Source organism: Rhinatrema bivittatum, chromosome 3 (genome assembly GCF_901001135.1).
Source record: "Rhinatrema bivittatum chromosome 3, aRhiBiv1.1, whole genome shotgun sequence".
NCBI lineage: Eukaryota > Metazoa > Chordata > Amphibia > Gymnophiona > Rhinatrematidae > Rhinatrema > Rhinatrema bivittatum.
The window spans coordinates 25,528,964-25,542,569 of NC_042617.1; the positions used below are offsets into that span (position 1 = coordinate 25,528,964).

General features: G+C 42.1%; 1 protein-coding gene across 1 annotated transcript in view; it reads right to left on the minus strand.

Moving 5' to 3' along the window:
* Positions 1-385: 385 nt before the first annotated feature.
* The window catches only part of ALK (ALK receptor tyrosine kinase), a 248,482-nt gene continuing 235,261 nt past the window's right edge, over positions 386-13,606 (minus strand). The window contains 1 exon segment of the mRNA XM_029593009.1: positions 386-4,811. Coding sequence (XP_029448869.1) covers positions 4,116-4,811 — 696 coding nt within the window. The 3' untranslated portion in view covers positions 386-4,115.

Genomic DNA, 13,606 nt, shown 5'->3' on the forward strand with positions numbered 1-13,606 from the left:
TTCCCCCCTTACAAGGCACAATTATGCTTGACACCGGGGGGGGGCGCCATTTTTAAAGATGGCGCCGGCCATCCAGTGCTCCCTCCAGGTGACAGGGGCCGGCCAATGGCACGGATACTCTGTCACATGGTAAGGGCAAAGGGCCATTGGCGCCATTTTGATTAGTGGCAGCCGAAGGCCCGGGAGCGGGAGATCGCTCCTGGGACCCCCACTGGACCACCAGGTACCTGTAAAAAGTTTTTTGGGGGGGGGTCAGGAGGGTGGGGGAAGCTAAGGGATTAGTTTTAAAGGGTCGGGGTGGGTTTAGGGGTTATTTTTGTGTGCCGTTTTTCCCGCCCTCCCCCAAAACAATAAGAGAACCCCCACGAACAATATCGTAGGGTTTTCCTATCGTTTTGGGGGAGCCCCTGATTTCTGACGATTTTGAAAATATCAACGATATTTTCAATCGTCCGAAGCCCAATTCACATCCCTACAAGGCAGGGCAGTCTACAGCACAGGATATTATACGGGGAAGGCTTTGCAATATATGATGGGCCATGGGGGTGCTGCCTGCAGATCTGGTGAGATTCTGCTCGGGTGGCTGGGGCAGGGCCTGTTGATATCAATGGGCTTGGATTCAAAGCTTAGCAAACGCATGCTGGCTGCTGAGCGAATCTGCTTGCCAAAGGAGGTGGGGAGCTAGGGAGAGAGACTTTACACCTGGACACCTATGTTAGATTCCTTGTCAATCATCTAATAAAGCTGTGGCCAATTATCCAAATTCAGACTGGTGCCACTGTCAGGGTGTCCTCCCAGAAGGGGGGAGAGTCTGTATGCAGAGGATTGGGGGGGGGGGGGGGCCTTGGAGGAGAATGGCCCTGATGCCGCCATGCTCGCAGCCCCTCCCTTTTTGCACAGGTATGTGGGTGTCTCTGGTAATGAGGCTCCTTGGCCTCCCCCTTTTCCAATATCTCACCCCATTACCAGGCTGAATACGTCCCTCCTGGTTCCCCCTCAGAAAGGTGGGTGACTTACTACTCTGGAGGAGGGGGCCTCCAGTCTGGGTGGTTTGCCAGTCAGTGTCAGGGGGAAGGAGAGAGGGCTGCATGTGTCCAGAACCTGCCACATGGTCAGGACAGCAATGTGCCTCCCCTTCCTGCTAACAAGCCACATGGCAATACAAACCACGTGGCTGCCTGGAAATTCTGAGTTCTGTCTTGCCATGCCACGCGGCCCACAGTGACATTGCAATGGGTGGACAGCTTCTGGGGATGATGATTAGCCAACCATTGAAGAATGGGGATGGAGCTTGCAGGAGAATTAAAGAGAGTCCGATGCACTCCCATTTTGGCTTGCTGCCTGCCATGAAAGCTGTCTGTAACCCATCTACCCAGCCACCCGTCCCATCTGCTATCCATCCTACGGGCAGCTGCCTGCTAGGTTAACATAGGTAGGAATTGTTTTGGATGCCGAGGATGCAATGGGGGAGTGTGCAATGGGGGAGTGGGAACTGATTTTGGGATGCTTGATAATTACAACTGAATTGCTGTCACAGTGGATGTTTGAACCTCTGAAGTAGAGGGGAGGGGTCAAACAGGCCAGCAGATGGAGAGCTGCCACTTGGGCAGTGGCCCAGGGTTATGAGCCAGGGCAGCCTCTGACTCTTGGAATCATACAGACAAGGCCTTGTGATGCATGATGGGCCACGGGGATTCTGCCTTCAGGCAGGAGCAGGCCCCACGTCGTATGGCTGGGACTGCTGATGTTCCACTTCGGCGGCCAGAAGAGGGCAAGTTGTTACCAATGGCCCTGGAGTCAAAGTTTAGCAAATGTGCACTGGCCTCAAAGGTCATCTTTCTGGTAAAGGAGAGTGTATGTGGGGGGGAGGGGGGGAAGCTAGGGCTAGGGGCTGACACTTTGATACTTGTATTAGATTCATTGTTAATCATTTAATAAAACTGATTCAAACTGAGACCGACGCGTCACTGTCTGTGTGTTCCCCGAATAAGTGGGAGGCAATTTGGGGAGGGTATGGTCCCGACTACTCCAGTTAACCTATTTTGGAGGGGTACACAATACTTAAAAGGCATATTATTTCATGGATATGGAGCTATTTTAAATTATTTCCCACATTCAGATTCTAAAGTTACCTGGTGCAGAAAAAAGTGAAATCCTTTGAAGGTGAATTGTATGGTAGTATTTAAAGAGGAATGGATAACAAATTGTGATGTCCACAAGTCCTGCATCAGGTTAAGCAAGAGTAATACTTCTTATGAGGTATCAAAATGACTGCGTTGCTTGAAGTCAAGTCACCGCCATTTTGACGCATCATAAGAAGTATTAAATACTATTGTTTAACTTGATGCAAGACTTGTGGACATCACAATTTGTTGACCATTCCTCCTTGATTGTGAATTTATGCTGATGGTTTCGTCTCTTCACCGTATGATTGTGGTAGTATTTAAGTACATAAATAAGTGGGATTATAAAGCACTTGGTGATCAGCTGTTCTCTTTCTCCTCCAGCAGAGAACAAGAAGTAACTGACTTAAAGTGCTGCACGGAAGATTAAGATTGGACAGCAGGAAGAACTTTCTGGAATAATTTACCTACTGAAGTGGCTGGGTCTTCATTCATTAGAGGTTTTGAAGAGCAGATTAGATCAGCGCCTGTATGAGGTGGCTTAGGTACACCGGATCCTTCTTAAGGCAGGGGGCCATGCTAATTGATTCCTTCAGGACCTTCTACCCCTGTCTTTATTGGATTCTAATTTTGTTGTTGTTGTCATCTCGAAGCATTCTGAACCCTTAGAAGAAGTCCATCCTGGGCTCTGCAAATGGTCTTCGGCTTTACTATTCTGTTCTGTTACCTTATTGAGGCAAGGAGGGGTTCGGTTGATCAGATGTATGCAGTGATTTATTATATCTGCTCTCAAGCAGACAAATTTGCACCAGTATAAATGGACGTGCATTATTTTAGTATGCCGGGGGCCTTATTGCATGCAGATAAGGTGCCAACAGATTTATTATAAAGCATTGTCCTGTAAGCAATCGAATCCTGATGAAATGTTAGTGGGAATGATGCTTCCTAACTGGTTATCTTATTACTCTCTTTTTTTATTTTTGCGACATGCCAACATGAGAAATACTTAAGTATTATTAAATAGTTTCCAAATGATAGCTTATAATAGTAATGTTATTCTGTGTGCAGTCCGCTCCTGGTTAGTTAGTGATCTTCAGCAGGTGCCTTGATGACATCTCCTTTGGTCTCTCACTAATTGTTTTCTGTTACCTTTTATAATGCTGTGACAGTAAGAGTGAAATCAAGTCTTTACAGCTGTTTTATTTGATGATCATCACCTTTTTTTCAAGATAAAACTTGCTGATCCATTCTCAGGGCCGGTGCTTCCATTAGGCAAACTACGCAGTCGCCTAGAGCGGCAAAGTTTTTGGGGCAGCAAAATCCCCACCAGCACAAGGCCCACAGGGGGAAAGCCAAGACTGCCAAAGAAGGGAGCGCTATGCTGGAGCCTCTGCCAATTGTTAAGCTGGGGGTAGGGGGATGCATGACTGAAGCTCCACCTAGGGTGCCAAATACTCTTGCACCGGCCATGTCCATTCTGTTTCAGCACTGGTTTAGTAAGCAATTCGTTCCATTAGCAGCTTCTGACTTTGCATTTAAGCTGAGCTCACAGTTGAAAAGAAGCACACAGTAATGCACATTGGCCATGCATAGAGGATGTAATACAAGCAAAGCTAGGCCTTGCAATTAAAAGTTCTGAGTAATCTAGTTCAAGGATGGTGAACTCTGTATCCTCAGTTAATGGTCTCAAGACAGTTAAAAAAATGTAAATTTACGAATAACTTGAGCCATTGTATTCAGTCAAAAATCTCATGAAAATTCATTGTTGATTTCCTGGAATCAAAACCTGCATCTAACACTCAGATGGCTGGAGTTCACAATCCCTGGACTACTTGACCTATTTGAAAATGCAATTTGAAATCATGTCACTTTAGAGCAGCTTGGCACATAATGGAAAGTTAGCCTTGTTCGGTCTCTTTTGTAATACTGACATAGTTTTCAAGGTTAAAGAGTTCTGGTCCCAAATGGCAAACTTTAACAGTGAAGCACATTTCAGGGCTCCTGGTGGGCTACATTGCCCTTATTTCTAAGAACAGAGTCTTCATAATCATTAGAGCAAGACGGAGCTGAGGCATCTAATGGCAAACCTCTTTGTTGATAGCCGTAATTGATGTTCCCACAAGGGAAGTGGCGGAGTCTGAACAGAGGCACTTCCTGAACATTTGAAGTTAGTGAAGAAGGTTCTAATAGTAGAGAAGACCTTGGCACCCTGGCAGCCATAACATGTTGGACACTGTGGTTGTTCTCATTCTCCAGATCCTCTTTCTCTGGCTGATGCTTCTCCGGTGGAGAAATATTCTTTACAGTTGGTTTCTCTGCAAACCAGGAACCATAGGTTGGATTCCAGAGGTTGGTAGGCTTGTTTCCTGTACTTTTGTGGGAGTCAATGTGTAGGTCCGACTGGGTATATGCCATGTTAAAGTGTCCTTCCACCACCCCTGACCCAGCACTTGTATTTGATAGGTGATCAGTGATTGTGGTTTTCACTGGAAGTTGGTCATCACAATTGGGAGACAGTAAAGCAGAAGGAGATGGCGAGTTTTGTCCACTGCCCAATATTTCTTGAACAGGAATGACTAACAGTGGAGGAATTCCATTAGGGTCTTCTGGACGCATAGAGACTTTTTCTGTTTCTTCCACTGATGGACCATAGTCTATGGGCAGAGCTGAATTGATTACATCTGGGTCCTGAAGAATAAAGTAACGAGTCAATACATATAATCAAATTAAGTCAGTACTATAAGAGAACATAAGAAATTGTCATACTGGTCAGACCAAGGGTCCATCAAGCCCGGAATCCTGTTTCCAACAGTGGCCAATCCAGGCTACAAGTACCTGGCCCAAAAACTAAGTCTATCCCATGCTACTGATGCCAGAAATAGCAATGGCTATTTTATAAGTTAACTTGATTAATAGCAGGTAATGGAATTCTCCTCCAAGAAAGTATCCAAACCTTTTTTAAACCCACTTACAGTAACTGCACTAACCACATTCTCTGGCATCAAATTCCAGAGTTTAATTATGTGTTGAGTGAAAAAGAATTTTCTCCGATTAGTTTTAAATGTGCCATATGCTAACTTCATGGTGTGCCCCCTATTATACGAAAGAGTAAATAACCGATTCACATTTACCTGTTCTAGACCTCTCATGATTTTAAACACCTCTATCATATTCCCCCCTCAGCCGTCTCTTCTCCAAGCTGAACAGCCCTAACATCTTTAGTCTTTTCTCATAGGGGAGCAGTTCTATCCCCAGTTAGGTACATGATAAGACAATTAGCATTGTTTTCTAGTTTCATTGGGTTTACATAGAGAAAGGTAAAGGCTGCAATCCCATCTAGTCTGTCCAGTTTACTTCCTGGTGCAATATCATAGACTTTGGTTGATTTCCCTTCCGTTATTTGCAACTAGGGATTCCTAGGCTTCCTTGAATTCTATTATTGTTGTTTCCACTACATCCACTAGGAGGCTGTTCCCTGCACCATCCTTTTTCTGAAGCAATATATTTTTTTTATTGCTCTTGATACTCTTTATTGCTCTTGTGACCTCTTTCTAGAATACTGTCTTCTGAAACAGTTTGACTTCTTGGGCATCATTTATATCTTTGAAGTATTTGACTGCGTCGATCATATTTTCTGTCTCTTCCCTTTCCTTTAGGGGATACATGCTTAGGTTCTTAAATCTAAACTCATAACGATGACATGTGCTAGAATAGTGGCTCTCAACCTTTAATGACTACTGCACTCCTTTCAACAATTTGAGATGTCTTGCGGACTCCCTTAATTACAAAAATTCAAAATTCACAGTGAATACTATTTTTATATTTAATTGTAATATTTGGGCCTTTTTCAAGAGGCAATTAGCTGCTAAACAAGCAGCACCCACACAACAGGTGTTGATATTGCTAAACTGGAGTGGAGGAGTAGCCTAGTGGTTAGAGCATTGGGCTACAAACCAGGAACACCAATACAGCTAGTGGCCTATTAACGTGAAGATGACCCCCAACCTCAAGGGACACCATCGCCTTAAAGGGCTGCACACACAAAAAAAAAAAAAAGATTTCCGCAGCTTGAAAAAAGGTTGAGCAGGGGTCAGTGCTGACCCCCGACTGTCCAAAAGTAAAAAAAAAAAAAAAAAAAAAGAAATAGAAGTTATGTGGGTCTGATACCTGGACCTTGCCCCAGTCAAATGGCAGGGGCAAGATCAGATTGGTGCCATTTTGAAAAATGGCAGCAACTGGGCCTGGTGCGAGGAGGGTGCCCTAGACCTAACGAGGGACATGAGACAGCTTTGGAAGGTGAGGGGATCAATAGGTGGGGGTGCCTCTCCCTCCTACCCCTAGAGTGTTTCCTTCTTAAATATTTCTTCCAAGGACCTAGGATAATTAAATAATATTATTCAAACAAATAATAAAAACCCCCATCCACAAAGCAGGCCACACACTCGACCTCATCTTCACCAATGAAAAAATCTCAAAATACATACCACCAACAGCAACTGCAATCCTCTGGTCAGACCACAAACTAATCCAAACCAACATTCAACTAGTAAACCCCACCCTGGAGCCAAAGAAGCGCAATAAACTAATTGAGTTCAACAAATAATGCACCAGCAAAGACCTAATCGAAATACTTCCAAACTCTCTGAAATCCCTAAACATAACGAACACAAATTCCGCCATAGACTCATGGCTCAACATCAACACGGAAGTCACTAGAATCAAATGCCCACTCATCAGGAAAGAACTCAAACCATCTACCAAGCAGAAAGCACCGTGGTACACCACCGAACTAAAGAAGACCAAACTCCTTCTAAGGCAAGCCGAAAAGAAGTGGAGACGAAACCCCAATCCTCAGCTGAAAGACAGCTTCAGAACCATACTGTATATCTACAAAACCTACACAGATAAAGCCAAACGCGATTACTACGCTGTGAAAATACATAACCACCAATTCAACCCCAGAACCCTCCGTATTTGTCAACAACCTCACACAACCAATCCAAAACTCACTCACAACAGCCATTCAGACAAACACCAGCGACGAACTGGCCCAATTCTTCAACAATAAAATACTAAATCTAATCACAAAAACCCCCCCACACAAACACCGAGGTTACAACAGAACCACACACAAACAATGACAAATGGACACATTTCGATTACGTTGCTTCGACCAAAACTACCCCATACCAATTAGGCTTGATACTTCACTTTTATGCAGCTCCGGCACTGCTCTCTACATCAATGGCAGGTGTGGAAGGAAAATTTGAACCAAAAAGTTACCAATAAGGGCCTTGACCTCAGCTGTCAGAGTAACAGATAAGTATGAGAAAAATAACTGTGAAAGCTTGCGGGGCAGACTGGATGGGCCATTTGGTCTTCTTCTGCCGTCACTTCTATGTTTCTATACAAAACATCAATCCTGCATCTCATCCCTTTAACCCAATTCCCATAAAATTCCTTAAACAAATACCGAATCACATAGCCAATCAACCTTTCACTAGACTAAGGCATTTTCCCCGATAATCTAAAATGCGCCAGCATCAAACCAATACTCAAAAAACCTCATCTCGATGAAACTGATCTAGCAAACTTCAGACCAATCTCGAACCTACCCTTCATAGCCAAGATCCTCAAAAAAATTGTAAATCGTCAACTCTCTGAACACCTGGACACCCACAATATACTCTCCCCTGCCCAACACGGCTTCAGAACCTCTCTCAGCACCGAAACACTACTACTCTCCCTCTCAGACAATCCTCAGAGGACTGGACTGTGACACCTACTATTTACTCATCCTCCTTGACATATCAGCGGCATTTGATACAGTCAATCACAAAACGTTAATACACAGACTAAAAGAAATCGGACTTCAAGGCACAATGCTCAGCTGGCTTAAATCCTACCTATCCAACAGGTCATACAAGGTCAAATTCAACGACACTGAATCCAAGCAAATCCCCTTCCCCCACGGAGTACCACAAGGTTCATCCCTATCCTCCACATTGTTCAACATTTATATGACCCCACTGTGCAAGCTCCTAAACGAAACAGGACTGATGCACTATGTATATGCCGATGATGTGCAAGTCTTACTCCCAATCAAAGACTCCAATGAGCACACTCTAAAGCTATGGAACGATCACCTAACTTCAATAAAACACCTACTCTCACAACTATCCCTCACTCTCAATCACACCAAAACAGAAATCCTATACATATCCAACAAACCCTCCCCACCCCCCTTCACCGATCCCCCTCCTCACACCTACTTACAAACCAAACACTCTCCACAGTAAAGAACCTTGGCGTCGTGCTAGACAACCAATTAAACTTCAAGAAACACATCAACAACTGGTTGAAAGACGGATTCAACAACCTCCAAATCCTAAGAAAACTAAAGCCACTTGAGTAAAAAAATTTTGTCTTCTTGTTTTGACACTATTTACGACAATTTATGTAACAATGCCGCATTCAAAGCGGAAGGGAAAGGTGCGAATGGAAGCCTCGACCCCCACGGCACCTCCCCCATTGCAAACAACAATGACAACCTTTTTTCCACCGGTAGAATTTGTAACCCTGGAGTGTCCCGTTGTAAGAGTGGGGGATGAGCAAACCCCACCCTTACTGGGAGAGGTGAGTCTAAGTCCCAGGGCTCCAACTACGCCCCCACCTCCAAGAATTAGTATTATGACCGAGGTTTCTAGCACAGCTGCCATACGGAACCCGATGGAGCAGCTGAGCCTGTTCGAGGAGGACCATGGTTCATTAATGCTTCAAGAACAGAGTAAGGACTCTCAGAGTTTTTCTCTTAAAAAGGTGCAGGACTGTGGAGAGGCTATGGTCAGACCTAAGGCCTCAATAACAACAAAAGGTTGGACAAGTAGTTCCCTCTCGGGGAATAACGTGAACCAAGTACAAGGTGTTGATGTTCCCTTACCTCTAACCCCTGATGCATTACCTGGCACTCCAAAACTAGTGACGGTGGAAATGTTATGGCGCTCCATGAATATGTTACAAAATAATATTATGAAGTTAAATACCACTATTAATGAAATGCAAAATGTATTAGTAAATCTAGGTCCCATGGTGCAAAACTATGGGACAACTTTGATTAAGGTACAGCAGGATATCTCCTCTATAGAAAAGGTACAATCCTCGATCATTAAGGGGGAATCGGCTTTAAATAAAAAGGTAGAAGTAATAGAAAATCACTTAAAATATACAAATTTAAGAATAGTCAACTTCCCTAAATGTCGTATGGTTTCGCCTAAAGAACAATTAAAAAACTATTTTTCAGAAATCTTTACATGGTTGCCTGAAAACTTTCCACAAATCACAAATGCTTATTTTATTAATGAGAAGAAAATTAACACAGAGCAAGTGGAAGTTTCCTTAAATATAACAGACCTGATTGAAACTTCATATACCACCCAGGTGGAGATGAGGGGAACCCTTATAGTTAAATTTATGATGTCTTTGGACAGAGATAAGGTCTTAAAAGCCTTTATGATAAAAAGATCCTCTCTATACCTGGGTGAAAAAAATCTGGATATATCCAGATGTCTCTAAAGAGACACAAGAAAGAAGGAAAAGGTTCATTGCTCTGGCTAAAATAGCTAGAACTTTTGACATACAAATAATGATAAGATTTCCATGTAAATGTGACATGCGGGTAGAGGGGGTAAGATATGTTTACTATGATCTGTCTCATTTAGAGAAATATTTGGTAGAGCGAAGAAACCAAAGAGAGGGTAACACTGTCTAAACCTGTTCCAAGTTGGAAAGATAAGAGTAATTATCTACCTAAATTCCTGTTATAATGAATCCAGTTTGGATAGATTTTATTTATGTTTAATTTTGTTGCTTTAGGTTCCCCAAATACTGGTATTGTAACTGGTTTCAGGATGTATTTTTTATTTTATTTAGAAAAATGAATGGTTATGTAATTTCTATATAAAATGTCCTGAATACCTAGAAAATATTCAAAAGATTCTTTTGAATAATGTAAAGTTCAAAATATTATTGTCTGTAATTTTTGAAAATTTATAAATAAAGAATTAAATTTATAAATAAAGAATTAAAAAAAAAAAAAAAAAAAAAGAAATCGGACTTCAAGGCACAATGCTCAGCTGGCTTAAATCCTACCTATCCAACAGGTCATACAAGGTCAAATTCAACGACACTGAATCCAAGCAAATCCCCCTCCCCCACGGAGTACCACAAGGTTCATCCCTATCCTCCACATTGTTCAACATTTATATGACCCCACTGTGCAAGCTCCTAAATGAAACAGGACTGATGCACTATGTATATGCCGATGATGTGCAAATCTTACTCCCAATCAAAGACTCCAATGAGCACACTCTAAAGCTATGGAACGATCACCTAACTTCAATAAAACACCTACTCTCACAACTATCCCTCACTCTCAATCACACCAAAACAGAAATCCTATACATATCCAACAAACCCTCCCCACCCCCCTTCACCGATCCCCCTCCTCACACCTACTTACAAACCAAACACTCTCCACAGTAAAGAACCTTGGCGTCGTGCTAGACAACCAATTAAACTTCAAGAAACACATCAACAACTGGTTGAAAGACGGATTCAACAACCTCCAAATCCTAAGAAAACTCAAGCCACTTCTATACCCACAAGACTTACGAACAGTTTTACAGGCTCTTCTCTTTTCCAAACTTGACTACTGCAATGCCTTACTACTAGGTCTCCCAGCCTCCACCCTTGAACCTATCCAACTACTCCAAAACGCCGCGGCCCGAGCACTCACAAACAGCAGAAGATCAGACCACATCACACCCATCCTCAAAGACCTACACTGGTTACCCTTCCCTCAGAGAATACTGTACAAGACTCTAACCATCACCCACAAAATTCTCCACAATGACAAAACCAACTGGCTGACTATCCCCCTTCACTTCCACACTTCCACATGGTCTCTGCGCTCCTCAAACTCTGGCCTGCTACAAACATCGTCCCTGAAAGCTACTAAATGGATATCAACAAGGGAACGAACACTATCAATTGCCGGTCCCACCCTATGGAACAAACTCCCCACAGATCTAAGAACCGATCCATCCACCCAATCGTTCAAGAAAAATCTTAAGATATGGCTATTCCGCAAAGCCTTCCCAACAACAAACACGAACGAACCCCAAACCAGGCCCTAACCCCTGCAGTCAGGGAAAACACCACCTTCAACTACCACACCTGTAAATAACTATCTATCCATTCAATATTCATGCTGCTCTATCTATCCATTCCATAGCCATGATGCTCTTCTTAATACATAATACCCACTCTTTCACGTCCCATGTAACAAACCACCCATGTTACTGTAACAGATACACCATACGCTACATGATCCATGCAACATATTACCCATGTTACGGCTATACCAAATGCTGTTTTTTATTTATTACTATTACTATTATTGTTTTTAATCATGTTACTGTTATATTTTCATGTTACTGTTTCCAATTGTTCCCTGTACCAAACAAAAGGAAATGCTTGACTTCCTGCACCATTAAGTTATATGTAAACCGATGTGATATGTAAATCGAACACCGGTATATAAAAAAACAACAAATAAATAAATAAATATAGGCCTGAAGTACCAATCTCTTAACTAGCTTATTAGTCTCTATTAGCAAAATGTATTTTATTCATTGCAACAATTGTGATGCTTATATTCCAAGAACTATCATTTGGAGAATTAAGGGTTATCTAATTTGCCTTCAGCTGTTTGCCATGAATAAGGATCTAATGCACCTGAAAGAGATATTAAGCAAGATTCAAATAACTTCCCCTTCCTTGCAGCATCCTCTATATGTCTCCTAATTCTCACAGAGGATTCAGAAACCCAGATATAAATGGTTTACAGTGGGTTCTGGTAGAATAAGACCTGTGACTCTGAGACACCCAGTTTCCCCAACTTTGGAGCATCCTGAGTGTCCACCCCCACTCCCACAGAGAAGCCAGACATCCAGGATTCAGAATCCCAGGAAAATTTGTATTACAGTGGGCTCTGGCAAAATAAGGCCTGTGACAAAGAGATACCCACTCTCTCTGCTGGTATCCTTACATAATGCATTTTCTTCATTGGAAAATGAAGAAACCCACTCTCCCCACTGGTAGCCTTACATAATGCATTTTCTATAGTGGAAAATGAAGAAGTCCAAATAACTGAATATGAAGTGATGTCTGAAAGGGAAGTAGTCACCCATGCACCCACAAAGCCTACAATATGATTAAATGTCCTAAAAGAAAGATGCTTTTGCTGGGAGATTCAATAATCAAAGGAATCAGTTTGGGAACTCATTATGATGGGGACACAATAGTTAAATGCCTTCCAGGATCCTCAGCTAACAGAAATGCAAACAAGGTGCTCAACACAATTAAAGAAGAAGGTAAGAAATGTGATATCAATATTATAATCCATCTGGAGACCAAAGATCTTGTTAGAAATGATGCCCATAGAGTACAGAAAGGTTTCCAAAATCCAGGGAAAAAATTACAATTGGCAAATATTACTGCCTTTTCAGAAGTATTACCTGTTTATGGAAAGGGAAAGGAAAGGTCATGCCATACAGATAACTTCAATGCCTGTCTCAAAAAGAGACAGGCATTGAAGGTGTAAAGAATGTGGATTTGGAAACATTGGAGGCTGGGGCCATGAATGGAACCATCTGATATGTTCCATTGCAGTATCTGTATTTTTCTTTCATTTACTTTTAGATATTTTATTTAATTTACTTTGATTTGATTTTATCACTTAATGAATTGAATTTGTTAATGTTATATATGATCTTATTTTATTGAATTTATGTACCATTAATTTTTAAACTGTATGACTGTAAACTGATGTGATGGTCCTCGGACTAAACACCGGTATATAAAAACTGTTCAAATAAAAAAAAAAAAGATTATATGGTAACGATGGCCTACATTTGTCAATGGCAGGAAAGAGGATGCTAAGTGAAAAATTCAGATCATATCAGATATTTAAACTAAGGAGCAAGGGTAGCAGGAGGTGGCCAGGGAACTTGGCATGTCACCCCAAGCAAAATAGGAAGAGGGAAGAGAAAGTAATCACAGTTCAAAAATGTAGAAAAGTTGACTAGGAAGAATAGCTGGAAAACTATGACTACAAACTTTCATACTATGAGTAACATAATCCCGAACTTGCAGGCCCTAATAGTGGAGGTGGACATAAATATTGATTCAGTTACAGAGATATGGTTCACCGATTCTCATGATTGGGATACAGCCATCTTGGGTGCTAACTTGCTAAGAAAGGACAGAGAGGACAGAAAAGGGGGAGGAGTAGCTCTTTTTGTCAAAAACAATATCCAAGCAATTGAATTACAAGGGACATGGAGTAGAGAAGAAGCATTGTGGACCATCATAAAAAAGAAGATGATACTTCCATTTTTATTGGTGTGATCTACAGGTCACTG